The 24,358-nt window shown below is 43.0% G+C and overlaps 2 protein-coding genes across 2 annotated transcripts in view; one reads left to right on the forward strand and one right to left on the reverse strand.

The window, feature by feature from the left end:
* Positions 1–24,358, forward strand: part of SYN2 (synapsin II) — a 758,733-nt gene that overhangs the window by 444,145 nt on the left and 290,230 nt on the right. Inside the window, exon 5 of the mRNA XM_029600782.1 lies at positions 55–144. Within this exon, the coding sequence (XP_029456642.1) occupies positions 55–144 (90 nt within the window). The remainder of the gene's footprint in view (positions 1–54; positions 145–24,358) is intronic.
* Positions 1,704–24,358, reverse strand: part of TIMP4 (TIMP metallopeptidase inhibitor 4) — a 76,652-nt gene continuing 53,997 nt past the window's right edge. The window contains exons 3-5 of the mRNA XM_029600783.1: positions 11,369–11,483; positions 10,601–10,725; positions 1,704–4,492 (exon numbers count right to left, since the gene is read on the reverse strand). Of these exons, the coding sequence (XP_029456643.1) occupies positions 4,295–4,492; positions 10,601–10,725; positions 11,369–11,483 (438 nt within the window). The 3' untranslated portion in view covers positions 1,704–4,294. The remainder of the gene's footprint in view (positions 4,493–10,600; positions 10,726–11,368; positions 11,484–24,358) is intronic.

Below are 24,358 nucleotides of genomic sequence, written 5' to 3' on the forward strand. Positions count from 1 at the left end.
TTTACAGAACTGTACTGTTCATTTTTCTTCTTTCTTTTTTTTTTTTTTTTATAGTTTGCCCAATTGGTATCCACCTACAAAGTCTTGGGAGCTGAGAAATTTCCACTAATTGAGCAGACATTTTATCCAAACCACAAGGAAATGGTAAGTGTAAACAATAACTATGTCATGGTTTAATTAAAATCCAAGTCATTATCCATCAGAGCTGAGGATTTTTGCAGCTCTAGTTACTTCAAAATAGCCTAGAATGTGTAACCAGTTAAAGGCATCCTTGTAGTCACAGATGAAGTCATGCCTTGTAACTTCTGACTGTTTCTGCAAATGAAAAAAAAAATGTTTCTTAGATGAAAAATAAAAACCCATAACCATTATTGGTTTAATTTGGATTCTTATAAGAATAATGGTGGTGCTGAAGTATTTGCACCCTAATATTCATGCTTTCTTGAAAACAGTACCTCCTCCAGTGCATGAGAAAGCACCCTCCATCCCATTTTTAGTGGTTTTCACTAGTCTAGATCTTTTAGATGTAGATCAAGGTGATGAGCTGATGTCAGGAGAAACAGCAGCCAAAAAAAGGTGAAACTAAAATCACCAAAAGTAAACCAACACGAAAAAAGTGATTTGAACTTAAATGTACTAAAAAATACTCTTTCAGAGCACCAATTCTGTCACTTGCAATATCACTTTAAAAATGTATAACATCCACAAAATCATCCACACAAAGGAATATCTGACCTTAGCAGGGCATAATTTGTGCATGTTAATTTATGTGCATAGTTTTTGAAATAAAAAACTTTTAAAATTACCCTTCCCCCCCCCCAAATAGACTAATATCATCCATGTGCTGGTAATCCCCAGGCTAGATGACCATGCTGGAGGAGCCCTTTAGGCTTTAAAAGGCTATTAATAAGGCCATGACAGTGAAATATCCATTGGATCAGAAATGTATGAAAAAAAAAGCTGTGAGATTTGCCAGGTGCACATTTTTATAAAAAGGCCCTTTTTAATAAACAGTGGTAATACCAGTCCTGCCTCCATTATTGTATCCTGTCACAGGCTCAGTTTATCCCCCTTCTTATGCTCAGCCTCACATGATTTGCAGAAGTGTAGTGACATGGTAAATCTGGTCATGTGTAAGCTGCTTAACATTTCTTAGCAAGAATACTATTAGATAGAAGGCAAGTATGATTGATTATATAAAAAAATGAAATGTTCTGTTTTTCTATCTTTACAAATATACAAGGTATTTTGACATTGACTAATAAAAATTAATTTTTATTCAACCAAAATATTGTTGAAGAAAGAAAAAATAACAATATTCCAACAAAGCTTATGTCATATTTGGATTTAGTGTATATAACATAATTGTGCTAAATAAATTCTTAAACCTTTAAATACCACTTCCCTTCAGCTCAATTTATAGCAGATGACTATCATTTGTTTTACAATAGAATATACAATGTATTTATTTCTATGTCAATGTAGCATTACATCAATGGTTTATCAAGAGTTTAGAATCAGCTAAGTAAAGCAGTTCCTACTGATGTATATATTTACAAAGCATACTTTGGCATGGACTTAAAAGAGAATGTTTATAAATGGATGCTGTGCTACACAGAGGATTACCATTGGGGGCATTGAGGGGAATGAACCTGAAAGTGGAACGGTGATTACTGGAAAATGTTTGCTGACCCAGACTTTTGCTGTTCTAACCTTAACAAAATGGGTTCTTTTTTTTTTTTTTTTTTTTTTTTACTAAACCACTGACAATCTCTCTTGTGAATGAATGGCCAATGGCCTTGACATAGTCCAAAATCTATGCTTTTGATAGATATATTAGGCCATGCTGAAGAAAATCCTAAATTAAAAATAAGTAATCACAAGCAGGATCTTTTGACCTAAAGAATATGCAGTGCAAGATCTAAAATGCTCAAAACAGTGTACACATGTCGCACTTTTGTCATATTATAAATATGATATTGAATAGAATGGTTTGCAATATAGTTCCTATAGCATATAAATATCGTATGAAAGCAACTTATTTCACAGTGTAATGAATAAAGCAATTCTTATTAAATATATTCAGCTTCTGATCTATGTTTATTCCTAATTTCCCTAAACACAACACTAGAATTAAAAAGAGAACCCACAACATTTAAAAAAAATTCCATTTACTGCAGTCCTGTTCAACAAACACCTTTACAAGATAACAAATGGCACATAGGTACTATGTACTAGATTAGTCAATATCAACAACCTGTGGAGTAATGCAAAAAAGTAAGAGATCAATAATTATTTTAAAATACAGAGAGCCCATCTGGTATGGCAGAGCAGAGAATGACTTCTATAAAATATATATCACACTAATACATATTCACAAAATAAGATGTCACATATGCATTTCCATTTTTTTTGGGAAAAATGGACATTTCTTGTCTAATTATCACATATTTAAGCTAAAATTTCCCATGAGCTCTTTTGGTAATTAGGTTCATTTTTACAGAGCAGAACATTAAAAAGAGTGACTTGCTTTTAATATAAGCAGCTTACATAATGGGATTACAATGGCATAAATAAAAATAATGAATATACCATTCAGCATTGAGATAACTCTGTGAAATAAAGCAGTGGGCAAAGGACATAAAGAGATTCAGTGTAGCAACGTCACAAAGCCTGTACTCGGTATAGTTCCAAGAACAGCACAGTGAGGAAGTCAATCAGTAAGGCAAAAATACAGCTTAAAATTGAATCAATGACATATGGAAAACTTTAAGGAGGTCTGAACCCAACACTCAGTTTCCTACTTGGGAGAATGACCTGTTATTAACAACAAATGCTGACTTTCCCCTCTGTTTTATTATATGTATATATATATTTTTAATTTAATTGATTTAATTCTTCCTTCTTTACTGAAAGTCATTTTTACTTAATGCAGACAGTTTAAGGAATGTTTTCTCCTGTCTGCATGCAGTAGGCATTAACGTGTCGTACTGTGCGACCATATACAAGGCAGGGAGCAATGCATTGACCCGTCCGTAAAACGAGCATGTTGATTTCAGGTACTGCATTGACGCGCACCTATTTTAATGAATTCCAAAAGCAGGGTGTCTTTTTGAATGTCACCATTTGCATAAGCATCCTGAAAACCAGACTGACCGGAGATGATGGGGAGGCGCTTTGGGAAGGATGGGAACCTAATTGTGAAGAATGACTTGCGCACGGCTGGTATAGAGAATGATCTGTGCATGTTTGGCTTTAGGAAAGTTAAGTCCATTTCTTGCAGACTTTAATGGAGATGGTCACATTAATTCCAGAAAAAAAAAATTATGTATCTAACTCATGTGAAAGAAAGAAATCTAACTGCCAGTGAAGACAACAACTTGTGGGAAGAATATAAGTACGTACGATAGTATGTCTATGTGTGCTATAGTTTTTAAAAATTAGGAAATAGAAAGTAAGAAGTTTTCATATAGGTCCAATACTTGGGAAGAAAATACTTATGTCTGAATTTTTTTGGTGCATTGGTATATCATCTTACATAAAATTTTTGGTCATTGATGACCGAGGCACAGACATAATTGTTATATAAATATGCACTTTTGCATAAAAGTAATGACTGTACGTGCAAAAGTGAGCAAACAAATGCTTCAGCAAATGGCCATTTAGTTTATGATAAGAACACAAGTTTGAACATCTGTCAGCCATATGTGCCAATAAACTTGCACAGTTTCCCAAATAAATAGATGTACAATGGTCAAGGTCGATGCACAGCTCTGCTAGTCACTTGAGCTTTAATTTTGGTAAAATGACTGGTCAAACTTTGGGGGGGGGGGGAGCAAGAGGGTCTTTCAAATGGAGAGCTGATGGCTGAAAAGAATACATCTTGGATCTTTCTCTTGTTCTTATACAGTTATATTAGTCAATGAAGGCTATTTTAATGTAGCATCCATGTACACAAAGTGAAAACTTATCAGAACATCAACTCTGTGCAACCCCCAGGGGTTTGCTTCTCTTCCTGACTGGGTGGCAATTCTCAGTGATTCACTGCAAAGTTCTTATCAAGAGGCTCTCACCAGATCCACTCTGCCTCCATTCAATGAGACACACTCTGTGTTCCTAAAATAAACCATCAGGAGTACCCGCCACCACCACCCCTAGCATATCACTGACAATTCCACAAACTCTATACATGTACAGCACAATTTGATCCTATTTCTAATCAAGAGATACAGTAGGCACTGTCACTTCAAAGCTGTAAGCGCACAATGTCTGATGGAATTGGCTTCTCAGGCTTTTAGGGTTCACCGATGTCGATAAACTCTTTCTCAGGCATTGGTCCACCGCGGTACCAGCTACAGGAGCCATTACTTCGCTTGATGCAGGCGTAGTTCTTGGCTTGTTGCCCATTGAGATTTCTTTCCACCAACCAGTCTGTCCACAGGCATTCATTCGGTGCACTGAGAGAACAGGGCACAGTGTAGCATGTTGTAATCTAAAGGTGAAACACGACTTGAGTTAATAAGGGACTACATCATTTCTTCTACAGATATGTTGATATTTTAACTTTGGTGCTATAGATACTACAAAAATTGAAATAGTGAAATAGAATGCATTCCGAGGTAGATGATAGTAGCAATTAACACATTAGCAGTTTTAGTTTTATTTGGGCTTTGTTTTGTTATATATCCAGAAATATTGCTATCTGTATGTTTTTGCCACTTTAAAAATTAGCGATGCCAAAAAGCCACCTTAGAAGCCTAAATTATTCCTTGATTGGCTTTGATTAATCCAAGTCCAGACCAGCTCAGAGTTCAGACTCAGCTATTCTGAAATAATCTGTTGGTAGGACAGACAATCGACTGGCATTTGGCCAACCTAGCTAGTTTATACTAAGAGAGGCTGGTAATTGAAAGCACATTTAAACTGGAAATGTACAATAATTACAATTTGTCTGCTTCCCCTCCTTCCTCTTCCTCTTTCCCCCTGCATCTGTCTCCACCTCTGCCCCTCACCTACTCTGCTTATGTATGCCAAAGAGGTAGTTCCATCGGGAAGTCAATGGTTTGACTTCTCTCCAGAGCAGCAGCTGAATTCTGTTGTAAGTACAGAATTAGTCCTCATTGCCACTTGCTGACTATAACTACTGCTCTGGAGAGGAGGTAAAGTTAAGTCACAGGGGGAAGGGGTTGAAATGGAGGCATGGGAAGAATGGTATTGAAGGACTTGTGGAAAAGGGGGTTTCGGCCTCTTTTTGTTTTCTATGACCAATTTCGTAACCCTAGATGGCTGGAGGAGATTGGAGGAACAGGAAATGTCAGAGGGATTAGAGTACCTTTGTTCCCAATTTGGGAAGTACAAGATGAGGATGATGAGAGAGCATTGCTAGGAGTGCTTTGATTGGTCCATGATTTCCTAAGATGTCCAGGTTATTTTGGATGGATGAAGGAGAAAGATGAATTTCTCTTCCTGCCCCCACCCCCCGCCAACCCCAAGCATTTCTTTTGATTTATCTCTCCTTATACTTTCCCCTGCAGATTCTCCCAGTTAGGGTGGCCAGTTGGCTCCATTTTTCCAGGGGAATGTGCCCAGGTCCTAGTTTTACCCCATTGCATGTAAACCTGGTCAGTCTGCTATTCTTCTACCTCTTCATTCCTCCTTCTTCCCTTCCAATGCTGCAGCATTACTCTTTTTCCTTCCTGATCCAGCTATACCTCTATCTACCACTGTATTTCTCACTCCATCACAACATCTCCCAGCCCCTTAAGAACATAAGAAATTGCCATATTGGGTTAGAACAAGGGTCTATCAAGCCCACCATTCTGTTTCCAGTAGTGGCTCATCCAAGCTACAAGTACCTGGCAAGTACCCAAAACACTAAGTAGATCCCATGCTAATGCCAGTAATAGCAGTGGCTATTCCCTAAGTCGTCTTGATTAATAGCAGTTAATGGACTTCTCCTCCAAGAACTTATCCAAACCTTTTTTAAACCCAGCTACACTAACTGCATTAACCATATCCTCTGGCAACAAATTCCAGAGCTTTATTGTGCATTTAGTGAAAAACAATGTTTTTCTGATTAGTTTTAAATGTGCTACTTACTAACTTCATGGAGTGCACCCTAGTCCTTCTATTATCGCCCTACACAGTCCACCCATGGGACTGGTCGCGGACCACGCTGGACTCGAAGAGCCTCTAGACGAGATGTGGAGTAATGAAAGGAATATGCCTCAGAAGCTGAAGAGGCCTGCACCAGGGCGCGCCTTACACAGCCACTAGTGGCTGGTCACGGACCACGCTGGAACGGCACAGGTGCTTTGGCACAGACGGAGCAGCACAAGGGATCCAAGGGCGAGCAAAGTTCAAGACACAGGACCAAGACACGGCTTGGCTTCAAGCAAAGGATTCCCTCCAGAGGCTTACGCTGCGGAAGTGAGGAAGGCATTGCACCACAAGGCGCCCTATACAGCCCGCCTGTGGGACTGGTCGCAGACCACGATGTGACATGTCAGGAAAGGTGGTGATGAGGAACCAGAGGTTCAGGACAACTGGACTGGATCACAGATATCAGGATCAGGAGACTGATATCTGGACTGATATCTGGATCACAGATATCAGGATCAGGAGACTGGACTGGATCACAGACATCAGGATTATGAGATGGACATCAGGATACGAACATCAGGACTGGATCGTGGACATTAGGAAAAAGAGATGGACATCAGGACAAGACATGGAGCTCCGACAGGAAACAAAGAACACAGGACCTTGAAGAAGAACTGGAACAGAGAAGACTCCTGGAGCGAAGACAGGAACATCCAGGAGCAACTAACTCCTTGCAAAGGCAACGCTGGAATGGATGCTGGGCCCTTTTGTAGGGCTGAAGGGGACAACGCCCAGGGAGGAGCCAGCAGGAGCCACACCTGGCTGGCCCTTGAAGAGGAGAAGTGAGGCGTGCGCCCGTGCCTATGGGGATCTGGAGAGGAAGAGCAGGATCCGCTGGTGGCATCTTCAGCCACGTGGAGGGCCCAGGAAGCAAGGCAGGCTGTAGAAGAGAGAAGACATCAGCAGGCACTGGCAGGCACCGGCAGGGACAGCTTCCCTGCCGGCTGAAGACCCCAGGAACAGCAGCAACGGAGTGTCAGCCCTGCCATGGAGCTGGATGAAGAAAGGCAGGCTGCAGGCACCAGCAGAGATGGCTTCCCTGCCGGCCGAAGACCCCAGCAATGGTGAGGACGGCTCCCTGCCGTCCTAGGACCATGGAAGTGGCAGGAGCTGCAGCGACTGTCCCAGCTGCATGGGAGGCTCCCGGCGACTCGGCCCTGCCGCGCAGGGCAGGAGAATGTGGCTCCTGTGCCGCGTCGGAGGGAACAGCGTCAATGGCCAGGCTGGCCGCATAGGGGACCTGCCCACGCCCCTCGCGGGCAGGTTCACAACACAGAGTCTGGCTTCTTGAGGTTACCTTTCTAGTTTTTGTCTGTATATTTCTGTTTTTTAATTTGTGATCACTTATTTTGTATTTGTTGAGGGTCATTTTGCAGGTGTGACAAAGGTGAGTTATTCTGCTAGCGTGCATTTTCTGTATAGGGCTCTGTAATGATCTTGTTCATTATGGGGCAGATTTTAAAATCTGCGCACGTGGGGTACATTTGTGCACGCTACCCGGCGTGCACAAATGTACACCCAATTTTATAACATGCGTGCGCTGCCGCGAGCATGTTATAAAATCCGGGGTCGGCACACAAGGGGATGCACAAAATTGGCATTGGGAGCATGGGTGGAGCTTGGTTCTCCCCATAATCAAAAGGCCTTCCGCTGCCCCTGAAAAATGGGAAATGACAAAGCTGTCTTGCACACTGCCAGCGTGGCTTCATTAAGCTCTCAAATAGAGGAGGCAAGGTGAACCATAATGCATCGGAGGTAGGGTTTTGGTATATCTTGGATAAAATTGGGGAGAGATGGTGTTGTGACCGTCGCTGCTCGACGTCCTCACTCCGCCCTCTTTACCTCTGTGGCGACTCCCTCCGGGTCTGATGGACGGCTGGCTGCTGCGGCGTCTCCATGCCGTCTCCCTCCGGGGTCCCCGGACCGGCTCGACGTTGCAGATCCGCCATGTTGCCTGAAGACCTAGGGGGCGCGCGCGCGCTCTGATTGAAGTACCAGCAAGAGCATGAACTTCAGGTGCATCCCCCTGAGATGACGTCATCCGCTTCCAATATTTACAGGTCTCTATTTCGCTATTCAACTGAGTTAGCAAGGAAGGGGTTTGCTTCGGCTACACCTCCCAAGTGACTCTGCCTCCTCGGACTTACCAGGGGGTATCTGCTCCTCGGGGGCCTCGCTCTTTTTCTTTACTTTCAGATTACAGATAGGAACCGGTACTCGCTCTTCGAGGGCCCATGTTCTTGGACATTCTGAAGATTCTCTACTGCTTGGAAGCTATCGCTGCTACAAACAATTGTGAGTTACCATCGCTCTCTCAGAGCTTTCCCTGGAACCAGGTACTCGCTCCTTGAGGGCCTAAACCTTTCCAGCACCTGAGCTTCCTTGAAACCTTATGTGACTTTTGTCATCTAGTTCTGTTCATGAACTTTGCCTACTCTGCATCACTTTCTACAGTTTCTCAACAGTTCAGCCATCCTGGATAGCTGTTCAGTACCTGAGGTACTACAGCCCTGGCGGGCATATCAGCTCACTACTGCCACGTCTGGTGGTTTCAAAAACCTGTTTAATAAAAGAACTAATGTGTGTCTGTTTCCATACTCAAGCTTAGCCGGTGGTCCCTCTCAGGATATCCTCCCGGGGTGTGGTCATCTGCCACCGGCCCAGGGATCCATCCACAACTATATCAGATTGCTAACTCCTCATGGAGATTCATTACAGATTGCCAACTCCTATCTGATTGCTCCTCCCATTAGATAGCAGAGTACATCAGATTGCTACTCCCAGCTCTAACACAGAGCTTTCCTATCAGATTTCTAACAGATGGCAATTGGTTTTGCAAGACAGCAAGCTGAGGTGACTATACTTCATAGCAAAGAACGAAAAAAGCGAAGGAGCGATAAGCAGTCAAGCTTGGACAACTGATATTTGTGAGATATTCTTAATGCAGAGGATAGTAGTGAGAGTAAGAAAGAATGATGAACAGAGCTAAACACCTCGACCAGGCCCGATGTGGGAGGCGACTTCCTGCCGCATGATGGAGGCAGAGCAAAGGCGGCATCCTGCTGCTGAGGAGCAGGCCTCCAGGTCTGCAAGGGACCGGCATCCGTGGCAGCTCTCCATGCTGCGAAGACGAGGCTAAGGGCGACTCCAACCACGAGGGGGAGCCCTGGTGCGGCTGTAAGCTCCAGTGGATATCCTGAGGGCCGTTCTGGCCACTGCAGTTCTCCGGCTGAGGAGGTTAGAGTCTACCCGGATTCTTCTCCATCGAGTTTTATCCTGGTTTTAGCTTGTCTCTGCTCGTCTGAAACTGAGTCCATCTGATCCTGTATCTGTCTGAACCAGAGTCCTCGTCTCATCCTTCAACGTCTGAATCCTGTCCTCATCAGCATTCGTTCAAGTCCTCCGTCATCTCTGCCTCATGCTGGCCTGCCGCCTCTGCTGCTCCCTGCAGCAGGTCCGAAATGGCTGGGAACGGTCGGAGGACTGTTCAGAGACCACCATTGCGTTGGTGGCCTCCCAGAGACATGCAGGTCCGGTGGAGGTTCCTGGTTTCCCGGTATGCAGACTTGGACCGTCTTGCCATAAGGGAACACAGTTTACATCCTGCGCTGGAGCGCCCCCTAGTGCTCCATTCCACCGAAGCGCAACAATATATTTACCAGAAAAACATTGCAAAATGGTATAGCTTTGCATGATATACTCCAAGTCAACGAAAACCACTGAATTTTGATGGGTCTTTGATTCATTGCTAAATGAACAGTGAGATCAAAAATTATATATATCCCTTAAAAAAAGAAAGACAACATGCCTACCAATGGAAATTGGTATCATAAACGGTGAATTGAAAATGAGCTAAATGGTCACCAGATTCACACTAGTCAGTGCCAAGCTCTATATACACAGCACCATATTTATCCGTGTCTCACCAAGAATTTAATCGCATACCAGTTTATTATTTTAATATTTTTCATGCAATAAAACTAATTTTTACAGTTATTGTAAAAAAACTTGTACTTATCTCATTTAGAGAAAATCATCTGTAGAGATGCTGAAAAATATCCTCATGTGGATGTATAGGCAAATCTGATTATAACACTAAACCTTAAAGTTTAACATGGTATATCCAATCCTTTACAACGCCATACTGCTGCTATATCCAGAGACCTGTGAACTACCCAAAACAGTAGTGTTTCGGCATACTAACGCCTGCATCAGGGGAAACATTGACACAATTGCATGTATGACCATGTATGCACTTTTTACTGGTGGCAATTTTCAAAGTGCAAATATGCACATCCTTTCGTCTTGAAAGTTGTTATAAAACCTGCAGGTAAAATGCGCACCTGGCCTTCGTCCCAATGTGCACACTTTGAAAAGTCCCCCATTTAATTAACAAATGTATTTTTATTATAAAAGAAAATGTTATTTTAAGACTTACTTTGCAATCACAACCCATTTGGTATCTCTGGTTGAGACTCTTTTTCTGAGATGAAGACAGATCATCCCAGGGTTCAATGTAATTACACAAATGAACATGAACTTTGCCATCAGCTGAAATCTGACCTTCAAGAGAAGAAAAAGAATATGGCTCCTTCACTGACTGATACAATAGACAAAATACTGTAGGTATCAATGCGCACGCACACACACACACACACACACACATGTCGGTATACAATGAGTCTATGATGGATAGATCAAAAGTTTGAAATGCACTTCTATCTTTCAAGTTTATATTTATAGAGGAGTAAAATCCTTCTAGTGAAATACTTCTTTATTGTGTTCTTTCCTATAGAATTAGAAAACGACATAAAATGTACAGTCATTGGTTAAAGTAGGGTATTACATTAGAATGGGGCTTGATTTGTCTTCCATAACTAATTGTCAATGATGGGACTATCCATTAACAATCAGATGAGACTTTGAGACTTTGTTATGCCAGGGCTGATAATACAGTATATAGTTCTACTGAAGTGGTTTTTTTTCAAATCTGGCAGCGCATTACAAACCAGATTTGTATACAACACTTTCAACTTAGAATCAGCTCCTGTATTACATAATGCAAACCATAAACTCGCGTACCATGATTACAGGACTTCTTCCAAATAACAGACCAGCGTGGCAAAAGCTGATTACTCTACATTGCGTTATCACACTGTTGTGAAAACTATTAATTGTTAACAGTTATTTGTTCTCATTTGTTTACCAGTAAGGAGATAGTGCTTCTTGTTGTTGGCATCTAGTTTCACTCCGCAGAGGGATGAGTCAAAAGGTGTGTAGATGTAGTGCACATCTTTTGTTTTTTCGAAACCTTTAAACATCTGAAAATTATAAAATAGAAAAATGAAACATGGTACTGAAGATATTTATATACTGATTCATATGATATGTGAAGAAGCATACATAAAATGCCCTCAGAACTCTAAAGCATCGGTCCCATCTTACTGGTTCGGGTCCACCTTAAGACAGAGCATTATGGGTACCGGATGGCTCCCAGAGCAGGATATTAATGTAGGCTCAGAGGGGAGCAAGAGAGAGGTCAGAGACTCCAGTGTAAGACAATAGCAGTGAGTAGAGAGGGGAGGCAGTTCCTGGAAAGTAAGATTTATTCAATGTGAATGGTATGTGTGAATGCTGAAGATTTAAAGCACTGTAAATAAAAAGCACGGAGAATAGCCTTGACCACTCGTGTGTTGTGCCACAGTTATATTTATTAACTGCCCATCCTAAAAAGACTCTAAGAGGTCAGAAGAGAGGTCAGAAGACTCTAAGCCACATTACAGCTAGAAATAAAAAACAGTAACAGTAAAATAAAAACAAATAAGTTAAACTATAATATAAACATAAAAGATATAATCAGATGACTGTTATAAACCCCAAACAACTTTGGCACTTCCCAAATAACAGAGTAAAAGGAATATCCTAAAATAATCAAACAGAATATTAGAAATGTTCAGATACACTAATAAATCTAATCATGAAAGGTAATAAAATAAGAACATAAGAAGTGCCATGCTGGGTCACACCAAAGGACCATTATGCCCAGCATCCTGTCTCCGACATTGGCCAATCCCTAAAAGTAAACATTCAGTTTCTTGCGCTCAGTCCCTATGTCAAGTGGTATGTGTCCTTGAGCCACCTGATTAATAACTATTTATGGACTTTCTTTCCACCAACTTGTCTAAATCCTTCCTAAACCCAGCTATACTAGTTGCCTTGACAACTAGCATAGCTGAATTCCACAACATGATTGCATGTTGAGTGAAAAAATAAATTCTTTTAATTCTGCTCCCTGTTAGGAGTGTCCACTAGTCCTAGTGTTATTTGAAAGGGTAAATAACTGTTCCCTATTTACTTGTTCTCCTCCACTCATGAATTTGTAGTCCTCAATCATATCCCCCGTCAGAATTCCTTTTCTTTTTGACCCAGCAGCTTCTTCCTGTTTCTCCGTGCTTCCAGTTCAAGTGGAACCAGTCTCGCTAGGGCCCCTTGAAATTTCCATCTAGCCCGGCTATGGCACAGCGAGTCCTCTCGCTGAGATGCACAAACAGGAGTTCCCTCTACAACCTGCTACACATGTACTCTCAGGAGTTGTACAAGGGCTATGATTTCCTTCCCCACAGCATCCCCAGCCTTGGACGGCTCTAGGAGCCAAAACTGTGCTCCAAAACGAAACTTCAGCACATGCCCCTGATGCAAGTAAGTAAATATATTTAGAGGCTGTTTATCAACTAAATTGTCAGCACAGTTTTTTAATATATTAGGGTTTTCATTGATGTCACAAAAGTTGATGATCACAAAATAATCATGTTGATTATGATGATCATTGGTAAACTTATTTATTCTTACACTATAACAGTTCATTTTATCTAAGCCAGAAACACATCCTGAGATACACAGAGTGATTTGCATGCATGCTCAACTTAGCCAATTTAATTGGTCACGTTAGGTTCTACCTATACATTAGGCAATCTGTGCAGCCTGAATTGACAGCCTTCATCAGGACATTAATGATTCAATTTTTTAAATTTTAACAGGAAGTTTAATCATCTTCCTTTAGCCATGGTTGTAGCACTTTCATTTCCCCAATGGGATCAGGTGGCAGAGAATTAATCCCCCATATTGCATAAATTCTCACTCTCAGCCAAAAGGCTGAGGAGTGACTGACTTCAGTTCATGGCTCACTCTGCATTTGGATCACAACAAATAATAAGATTTATTTATTTATTTTGCAGAAGGTTGACTTCTTCCATTTTAGCACTAATAAAAGTACAATTATGCCCCCAGTGGGGTTATGCAGCAAGGTATCAACCCCATATTGTACAGGTTCAGCAAATGGGCCAAACAGGAACCATTCTCAGCTCACGGCTCCAACTGTACAGGGATCTTAGCTCAAGGACTGAGACGATGTTATCTACGATTGAAGCAATTTTCAGCAAGCCACCTAACATCAAGTTACATGGATATTTTTGCACATGCATAATTTTTAGCAGACTTTCAAAGAGAAATTACTTGAGTAATTTCTCTTTAAAAATTCACTTAAATGTATGCAGGTAGATCTGTAGGAAAATATACAACTAAATTATCTTAATATTTTTGTATCAAGATACTTTTCTAAAGTATCCCTTTATAACACTGGGGGGTAGATTTTCAAAGGGTTACAAAAACCTGCCGCTGCACGTGCCGAGCCTATTTTGCATAGGCTCGGCGGTGCGCGCAAGTCCCGGGGCTTTGAAAAAGGGACGGGGCAGTGGGCTGGGGGCGGGACCGAGGCCTCCGGCACAGCGGCTGTGCCAGGTCATGGCGCGCCGGCAGCCGGCCGGCGCGCGCAGGATACACCTGACAGAGGCAGGCGTAAAAAATAAAACGAGGTAGGGGGGATTTAGGTAGGGCTGGGGGGTGGGTTAGATAGGGGAAGGGAGGGGAAGGTGGTGGGGAGCAGAAGAAAAGTTCCCTCCAAGGCCTTGGAGGGAATGGGGAAAGCGATCGGGGCTCCTCTAGGACTCGGCGCGTGCAAGGTGCACAAGTGTGCACCCCCTTGCGCGCGCCGATCCTGGATTTTATAACGTGCGCGCAGCAGCACGCGCACGTTATAAAATGTGCGCACCGGGTAGCGGGCACAAATGTACCCCACGTGCGCTGCTTTCAAAATCTGCCCCTTGGAGAATTCTGTTGCTCTGTTGTTTATACTATCTTTATGGTTATTTTACATGGATTAAAATTCATTTTTAATTTTGAACAGAATAAAAATACTGCAACAAAAAGTCTGTGTGCTCCGCAGTGAAGCAAACAGTCGCATACTGATGACATCACTGAGCAGAAGATTAGCAACGCTATTCTCATCTGCTAAGGAATGGCTTGTTGTAATGTGCCCGAGTAAAAGTTCTAATTAATGTCAACTTCATGAAGCTCAAGAAATTTGCAGGTAGTAGATAAAACAACAAGGGGGTGAACATTTTCACTAAACCACTTAGCAGCAAGATTACCTTTGTAACTTCGGCAAATTTTCAAAGCGAAACTAAGCAGGGCCGGTGCTTCCATTAGACAAACTAAGCGGTCACCTACAGCAGGGGTGAGCAAACTGGGGGGCTTGAACAATACTGAAGGGAGGGGGCACACTGGCTGCCCAATCAGGGAAGAAAAATATGACTATGCTGTCGAGTCTCAGTGCCATGAAGGTAGTGCAAGGTCAGGAAGGAGGGAGCTGCAGAACCTAGTGACATCATTGTAAGAATGCCACGGTTTAGGTTTGTGTTTTATTGGGCCAGGGAGAGGAACTGCTTCTGTTATGGCAGACCCAGAGGGGAAGCTGCTTATTGAGTGGCAGAACTTGACATGGGAACAACCATGGCAGATCTGCCATCCTCAAGCCTCACTCAGCACAGGAGGAGTTCCTGCTGTTGCCGAGTACCTACTAGGGATGTGAATCGTTTTTCAACGATTAAAATTATCGTCCGATAATTTTAATATCGTCTTAAATCGTTAAAGAACACAATACAATAGAAATTCTAATGATTTATCGTTAAAAATCGTTAAATCATGTTAGTGCGCACTAACGGGAGTTAGTGCGCACTAACAGAAAATGATACAAATTGACACTTTCCAGGTCAGTAAAGGTCAGTTAGGAATGAATATGTATTCCTATTGGCTGGCTGCCCTCTTATCTATTGATGTTACCAAGGTTCCCACTGAGGTGATGGTTGGGGGGATGGGAAATGGAAATGGAAACTCAGGAACACTAACAGAAAATGATACAAATTATTGACATTTTCCAGGTCAGTAAAGGTCAGTTAGGAATGAATATGTATTCCTATTGGCTGGCTGCCCTCTTATCTATTGATGTTACCAAGGTTCCCACTGAGGTGATGGTTGGGGGGATGGGAAATGGAAACTGTTGGTAGTTGACAAAAAAAGTAATGTGATCAGTCAATGTGACTAGAACTTGTGCCCTATTCCTGATACCAGGGGTGTTGTGATCTTCCTGCACTCAGTGCCCTATCCCTGATACCAGGGGTGTTGTGATCTTCCTGCACACAGTGCCCTATCCCTGATACCAGGGGTGTTGTGATCTTCCTGCATGCAGTGCCCTATCCCTATTAATACCAGGAGTGTTGTGATCTTCCTGCACACAGTGCCCTAACCCTGATACCAGGGGTGTTGTGATCTTCCTGCACACAGTGCCCTACCCTGATACCAGGGGTGTTGTGATCTTCCTGCACACAGTGCCCTAACCCTGATACCAGGGGTGTTGTGATCTTCCTGCACACAGTGCCCTATCCCTGATACCAGGGGTGTTGTGATCTTCCTGCACACAGTGCCTTAACCCTGATACCAGGGGTGTTGTGATCTTCCTGCATGCAGTGCCCTATCCCTATTAATACCAGGAGTGTTGTGATCTTCCTGCACACAGTGCCCTATCCCTGATACCAGGGGTGTTGTGATCTTCCTGCATGCAGTGCCCTATCCCTGATACCAGGGGTGTTGTGATCTTCCTGCATGCAGTGCCCTATCCCTATTAATACCAGGAGTGTTGTGATCTTCCTGCACACAGTGCCCTATCCCTGGTACCAGGGGTGTTGTGATCTTCCTGCACACAGTGCCCTAACCCTGATACCAGGGGTGTTGTCATCTTCCTGCATGCAGTGCCCTATCCCTGATACCGGGATGTGTGCAAGAAGATCACAACACCCCCGGTAACCGGGATAGGGCACTGCATGCAGGAAGATCACAACACCCCCGGTATCAGGGATAGGGCACTGTGTGCAGGAAGATCACAACACCCCTGGTATCAGGGATAGGGCACTGCATGCAGGAAGCTCACAGCACTCCTGGTATCAGGGTTAGGGCACTTTGTGCAGGAAGATTACAACACTGCTGGTATTAGGGATAGGGCACTTTGTGCAGGAAGATCACAACACCCCTGGTATCAGGGTTAGGGCACTGCATGCAGGAAGATCACAACACCCCTGGTATCAGGGTTAGGGCACTGTGTGCAGGAAGATCACAACACTCCTGGTATTAATAGGGATATTGCACTGCATGCAGGAAGATCACAACACCCCTGGTATCAGGGTTAGGGCACTGCGTGCAGGAAGATCACAACACCCCTGGTATCAGGGTTAGGGCACTGTGTGCAGGAAGATCACAACACCCCTGGTATCAGGGTTAGGGCACTGTGTGCAGGAAGATCACAACACCCCTGGTATCAGGGTAGGGCACTGTGTGCAGGAAGATCACAACACCCCTGGTATCAGGGTTAGGGCACTGTGTGCAGGAAGATCACAGCACCCCTGGTATCAGGGTTAGGGCACTGTGTGCAGGAAGATCACAGCACTCCTGGTATTAGGGATAGGGCACTTTGTGCAGGAAGATCACAGCACTCCTGGTATCAGGGTTAGGACACTTTGTGCAGGAAGATCACAACACTCCTGGTATTAGGGATAGGGCACTTTGTGCAGGAAGATCACAACACCCCTGGTATCAGGGTTAGGGCACTGTGTGCAGGAAGATCACAGCACCCCTGGTATCAGGGTTAGGGCACTGTGTGCAGGAAGATCACAGCACTCCTGGTATTAGGGATAGGGCACTTTGTGCAGGAAGATCACAGCACTCCTGGTATCAGGGTTAGGACACTTTGTGCAGGAAGATCACAACACTCCTGGTATTAGGGATAGGGCACTTTGTGCAGGAAGATCACAACACCCCTGGTATCAGGGTTAGGGCACTGCATGCAGGAAGATCACAACACCCCTGGTATCAGGGTTAGGGCACTGTGTGCAGGAAGATCACAACACTCCTGGTATTAATAGGGATATGGCACTGAGTGCAGGAAGATCACAACACCCCTGGTATGAGGGATAGGGCACTATGTGCAGGAAGATCACAACACCCCTGGTATCAGGGTTAGGGCACAAGTTCTAGTCACATTGACTGATCACATTACTTTTTTTGTCAAGCTACCAACTGTTTCCATTTCCCATCCCCCATATATTGTCAGTGGGAACCTTGGTAACATGAATAAATAAGAGGGCAGCCAATAGGAATACATATTCATTCTTAAACTGACCTTAACTGACCTGAAAAGTGTCAAATTGTATCATTTTCTGTTAGTGAGCACTAACAATGGTTAGTGCGCACTAACTCCCGTTAGTGCGCACTAATCGGAAAAAAACGATTTTTTAACTAAAAAAATTTTTAACTAAAAAATCGTGCCAAACACGATTTCTTCTTCTGCCAGACGATTTCGATCGTTAAGACGATAGGGCACACGATTCACACCTCTAGTACCTACCAAGGGAGAGACATCGCAGCTGCTGCCTGTTGGGGGGCGGGGGGGGAGTGGTGAGGTTGAGAATAGGAATGGACAAAGAGGCCAGAGAGAATGAAAAAGTGGAAAGGAGAGAGGGAAGAGGTCAGGAAGAGAGAATAAAGGCAAAACTATATTTATTTATTTATTTATTTATTTAAGGCTTTTATATACCGACTTTCTTGATACAAATCAAATCAACTCGGTTTACATTGAACTAAGCAGAAACTATAACCAACCAAACAATATATATATAAAAAAAGTTTAAATAAGCAAATCAAAACATGAGAAAATTAAAAAAAACGAACTAAGAAAAAAACAAAAATGGAGAAAAAATAAGAAAAACTAGTGAACACCTTATAAAAGGGAAAAAAAGGTGGACAGGGTTGGATGGAGTTTCTCAACTGCTAAAAAATTTGGCTGGCACCTAAGTTTTTGAAAAATTTCCAGCCCTTATCATTGCGGTGTGTGACCTGTGTGGCTGGCTGTGGTATGGCACATGCATCTCTGTGTCTGTCTGTAGTGTGTCTGTCTCTATGCTTGCCTGGGTGTTGGGTTTCTGTCTCTCTGTGGGGTGTGTTTAGTTGTCTGTGTTTCTCTGTATCTGTCTAGAGCTGTCTGAGTATCTGTTTCGTTGTCTCTTGGACTGGATGTGGGATGTCTGTGTCTGGGTATGAGGTATCTATTTCTGTCTGTGTCTGTCTGGGCACAGGGTGTCTGCTTCTCTGTGCCCATGTGGGTGTGTGAGCTTAGTCCTTTCAGCAACTTGAAGAGAAACCAAATGGGGGCTTTGAGGCACTGGTTGGCAGTATGGCTGCCTGGTAAATACCCTTCTCATATGTGTGTTTGTTTATATACACATATACATATATATATAATGGAATGGATTAAAATAAATAGCCAAGTGCAGAGAGGCATGGTGCTTGTAAGGGATCTATTCTTACACGGGCCGATTCAGTAAAATGTGCGGGAGAGCCGCGCTCCGAGGCAAGCGCCCGCATTCCCAAAGTGCGCCCAGGCCACTCTCCTGGGCATGCGATTCTGTATGCAAATGAAGGTCTGCACTAATAAGGAGGTGCTAGGGACACTAGCGCGTCCCTAGCGCCTCCTTATTGGCAGAAGTGGCGGCTGTCAGTGGGTTTGACAGCCAACGCTCAATTTTACCGGCATTGGTTATCGAACCTGCTGATGGCCATGGGTTCGGAAAACGGACGCCAGCAAAACTGAGCGTCCGTTTTCCAACCCGCGGGCCGCGAGCAGAATTTTTTTTTTTTGGGGGAGCCTCCGACTTAATAATGCTATGATATTAAGTCAGAGGGTGTACAGAAAAGCAGTTTTTTCTGCTTTTCTGTACACTTTCCCAGTGCCGGCCGAAATTAACGCCTGCCTTTGGGCAGGCGTTAATTTATGAGAGTAAAATGTGCGGCTTGGCTGCACATTTTACTTTCTGTATCGCGCGGGGCTAACTAATAATCTCATCAACATGCATTTGCATTTTCCACATGCTATTACCCCTTACTGTTTAAGGGGTAATAATAGCGCGTCGAAAACGCGCGTCCAAATGGGGGCTAATTGTGCGCACTGTACTGAATCAGCCTGACAGTGAGGGAGATACTATGATTAGAAGTAAGTGGTAGTGTGAATCCCAATCAGTAACCGTTGTGATTCCATAAGATATTGCATGTCTGAAAAAGGAGTAGCACATGGGCCAAGTAGTTAAACTGTGGCTACAATGAAGCTGATTTATCCGTGACAATTATATCTCATCCCCACCACTTGAAACTATATTTTAATCCAGTCCATAGAGAAGGAACAGAGCACCTGAAGCAAGATAGATTTGGCATGATTAATAGATTCTGGATGAAATGCTTTGGAAAATGGAACCACAAAAATGATGCACAATTATTTTCTTGAGGGATATAAATACCATGAAAAAATAAACAAGATATCACCTCTGATAACTGAATTGTACTGTATTATTATCTCAAACTATTTTGATGGGAGTACTCTCTCCAAGCATTGTTTCAAATGCTTGATTCTTCATCAGGGGACAAGACGTGTAGTTTGATAATTGGTATTGTTCAGCGTTTCCTCTACTCTTAACCCGCCATCAATGTGGTCGCCATTTTAAAATGATGAAGAATCAAGCATTCGAAACAAGGCCCCGTTGGGACATTTAAATGGACGGAACATCGATTTGGACTAGAGTCACGAAAATATATCCAGATAAGTTCAAAGAGGAAATTACTCCGTAGAGTAGTGTCTCTTTAATACGTGAGAATATTGCATGTCGGCGTTTTTGGGAAAAGTTCGGCGTTTTGCAAAGTAAAATGCAACTTAGCATAGTCAGACAAGTTTTTTATCTTTCACTAGATTCACGACATTAACACGCGAAAAAAATATATAAAAAGAACTCACGGGTTGGAGGAGGTCGGTTTATGATTAGAATTGCTATACACTGCTGGATGCAGTGATATAATGAAACTGTATGAAACCTTCCTCTTCTTTCCTAAAAATATTTTTTTGGTGGTAAAAAATGTTCTCTCACTCATGAGAGATTAAGAATTATTTAACATTTTGGAGAGAGTTCTCCCATAAAAATAGTTTGAGATAATAATACGGTACAATTCAGTTATCAGAGGTGATATCTTGGAAAATGGAACAGCATCACATTTAAAGTTAAATGATTGGACATTTTCCAATGTGATGTTTTTAAAAGAAGGGAATCTTCTGGTGCAACGTATGGAGTTCCCCTGAAGAAGCCTATTACATGGCAAAACTTAGGCCTATGTTGGGATAATGTGATAATTTATGAGTAGTTATGTTACCCTGTGAAAACTGCTAAGATAGCTTCTGTAAGATGTTATATTCAGGAGGATTTTGGAAGTATGATAATGATGATTTCACTTTTAGAAGTGTGTTTGATGGTGTGGGCTTTAGTGTAGTGTGTTTGATGTTTGGGCTTTAGTGTAGTGCGCAAAAAATGTTTAAATTCTGCGTATAAAAACTTAAAATTCTGCAAAATTCTGCAAACTTTATATTAGTCAAAATAATACAATTTACATGACAGTCTTTAAGTAATTACATTTTAAGTAAATACAGAAAAGTTATTACTTAGAGATGCAGAATTTTAAATATTTTGAGCAGAATTTCCCTAGAAATTCATTGTAAGAGTATCCCTTCCACTCACTCCCCCTACTCCCCTGGTCACTTTGCCCTCTCAGGCCCCAAATCCTCCACCTGCCAGTATCTCTCCCCTCCATCTCCAGGTTCAACCCCTTCCACTCTATCTCAACTCCCAAAGTTTGACCCCATTCTCAGTACTGTCTCTCCCTCTCTCACTCACATGCTCCCTTTCTCTAGTGCACATACACACACCCTCATACAGGCTCCCTCATTCTTGCATGCACACTCTCACAAGCTCCCTTTCTCTCTCACTTATACACCCTCACACAGGCTACCTATGTCTCTCTCTCACGCACTCCTTCATATAGGCTGTCTCTCACACATACACAATCCCTTCACACAGGCTAGCACCCTCGCATACACACGATCCCTTTTTCATACACACCAGCTCCCAATCTCTCACACGCATTCACACTACTTTACAATCTCCTCATATAGGCTCCCTCTCTCTGGCACCCACACTCAAACACCCCCCTGATCTCTCTCACCCCCCCCCCTTACCCTCCCTGGTCTCTCTCATACTCCCCTGCTCTCTCTCACACCCTCCTGCTCACCCCCCCTGCTCTCTGTCTCTCACCCCATCCCCCCTGCTCTCTCACCCCACCCCCTCCTCCCTCCTCATCTCTCATCCTCCATTCCCCCTCCTCTCTCACCCTCCCCTCCTCTCTCTCATACCCCCTCCCCTCCCCCTTCTCACACTCCCTCCCCCTCCACTCCCTCCCACCCGTCCCCTCCCCTCTCTCACACCCTCCTCCCCTCTCTCACAGCCCCACCTCTCTATATACATTCATGCTCACCAGGGCCTTCATCTTTGCAGTGTGTGGAGCGCGTCCCAAGGCAGGCGGGGGTGTTCATGTTCACCGCGAATGGTGTGCGCGCTCCGTTTGCAGTAGACTGGGGCCTTCATTTTTGCTATGAACGGCGCAACGGGGGCCTTCATCGTCACCACAAATGGTGCGCTCCGTTCACAGCATGCTGGGGTCTCCTCTGCCATTTTCTGCGCCGAATTTGGCAATTCTGTGCAGGGGGGAATTCTGCGCTCCGCAGTAGTGCAGAATTCCCTCAGGGCTAGATTTATGCATGTTTAAAAGAAGGGCAGTGAGCATTATAAAGTGCAAATTTTAAAAGTATAAATTTTGTAGCAGAACAAAATAAAAGATTTATGTAAAAGTCTGGTAGTAGGGTGATTGAGTATATTACATATATTTTGATAGCATTTTCTTTATATACCTAAAAATTAGGGAAGTGCCAATAACATTTTTTTGCTATATATATATATATACATACACACACACACGCATATAAATAGTAATCCATGGAAGGGGGGGCCATAGCTCAAAACGTTTGTTCACCCTTGACAATGGGCACCACATATCGGGGGTGTCAAAATCATGGAAAGAGGCCCGAGGCCACCAGTAGAATCCATCCCACTGGCGGCTGAAGAGCATGGGAGCTGCTACCAGTAGGTAACTCTCTGGGATGGGGGAGCAGGGGAGTTGTACAGGACTGATGGTTGCCTAGGGTACCAGCCCTGCATGGAAGGTTTGAACATTTGCTAAAGCTTGCATGGGTATAAAAATGTCTGCATACTTTGCACCTGCTATATCTGTGCCTGCTTTTAAGCAGGGGGAAATACATGTATATATGGGAACCCAACGCCAGATCCGAAAACACCTTCTTTTCCAATGGCTAAATTACAGCCAACTTTTAAAAGTAGATGTTTTTATTTTGCCCCTCTGTGCAGGGAAAGTTTCAAACTCTTTGATCTAGACAGTATGCTCCGTAGCCAGCTAGATGATTCTGAAAAGTTTCCTCAGAAGATTTAACCTTGATCGAAAACACATCCTACACTGCTAACAAGAAACATTTCATGATAAAGTCCATTCAGGTTGCAGCCTGAATAACATCATTCTGGCCAGCCCAAATCTAAGCAGTCTGAAACAAGTCTTACAAAAACGGTAAAAAGCAATCTAATTATGTCTCAACATTAAAATGAGCCATCAGGTGCTAATCAGCTTCTAAATGACTGTCATCACCTGCCATGGCCTAGTTAAAAGCCCTTCACAAGAGAGGCCATTTCAGTTACATCATGCTGTGTATTGACAGCTGTGGGCAATTGTGGCCTTCACAACTCCTAGGGGCAGGCTCTCCCTAGCTCAGCTGGCGTCACTGGAAAATGTGTTCCTGATCTTTACAATTCCCCCAGGAGATAGAAATATGGCACTAGTAAAAACTGCATTAGCACTTATTTTTTTATGAGGCTTTGGATTGAGAACCGAAAGAAAATCTCCAGCCTGACCGTAGGGCCCCTGACCTCTGATGTAAGAAATTAGCAAGTAAATCAAAATAGTTTATGGGAGATGGAACTGCCAAGCAGAAAATATCACACCCCATTACAGTGAAAGGCAGAACACAACCAAAACAACCAGGGGAGAACGGTTCAAAATGATGAGGTTGTAAATCTCACAGGTCATCAACAATTCATTTCCATTTCTATCAGATTTTTGCCAGATGACCTCATATGACAAATGTTCATTTGAGATACAGGACCTATTTTGGAGCTTTTTATTTCTGAAGGTATTTTAACATATAAAAGCTATCATGCATAGATTATCGTAGAAGAGGTGTGTTACTACAATAAAAATAACAATCCACAGTAAAAGACTTGTCCATCATAATTTCCCTCTTATAGGTTTCATGCATCCTTCTGAAGGTTTGTGTACCCAAACAATATTCCAAAATGTGCTTAAATATGACAGGTTCCCAATATTTTATGTCAATTGTTAAAATAACAAAAAATACAGCATATGTCTACAGTCACAACATTCCGGAGGGATTTGACATTAACTTGCCAAAAGACATAGCCAGTATCTTAGTAAACACATAGAGGCTAATGTACTAACACCCGTGCTGAAATCCACGCTGATTTTTCTGCACAGATTTTTTTGGGCGCATGCAGCAGAAAGCAGTGGCAGTGCGGGATGCAATAATGATCGCATGTGCTAATTAATATGCACATAGAATCCACACACACAAAACAAACGCACCATAATGCACACAGAAACACACGCTCATGGCCCTATGTAGTGAATCGTGCAGACATCCGCGTAGAAATCCGTGCAGACACCTATCGGCATGTGAACACCCACAATTGATTCTCAGGGCGAAAGCCTTTCTTTTTTGAAAAAAATAATAAATTAGTGG

This window comes from Rhinatrema bivittatum, chromosome 4, assembly GCF_901001135.1.
Source record: "Rhinatrema bivittatum chromosome 4, aRhiBiv1.1, whole genome shotgun sequence".
Classification (NCBI taxonomy): Eukaryota; Metazoa; Chordata; class Amphibia; order Gymnophiona; family Rhinatrematidae; genus Rhinatrema; species Rhinatrema bivittatum.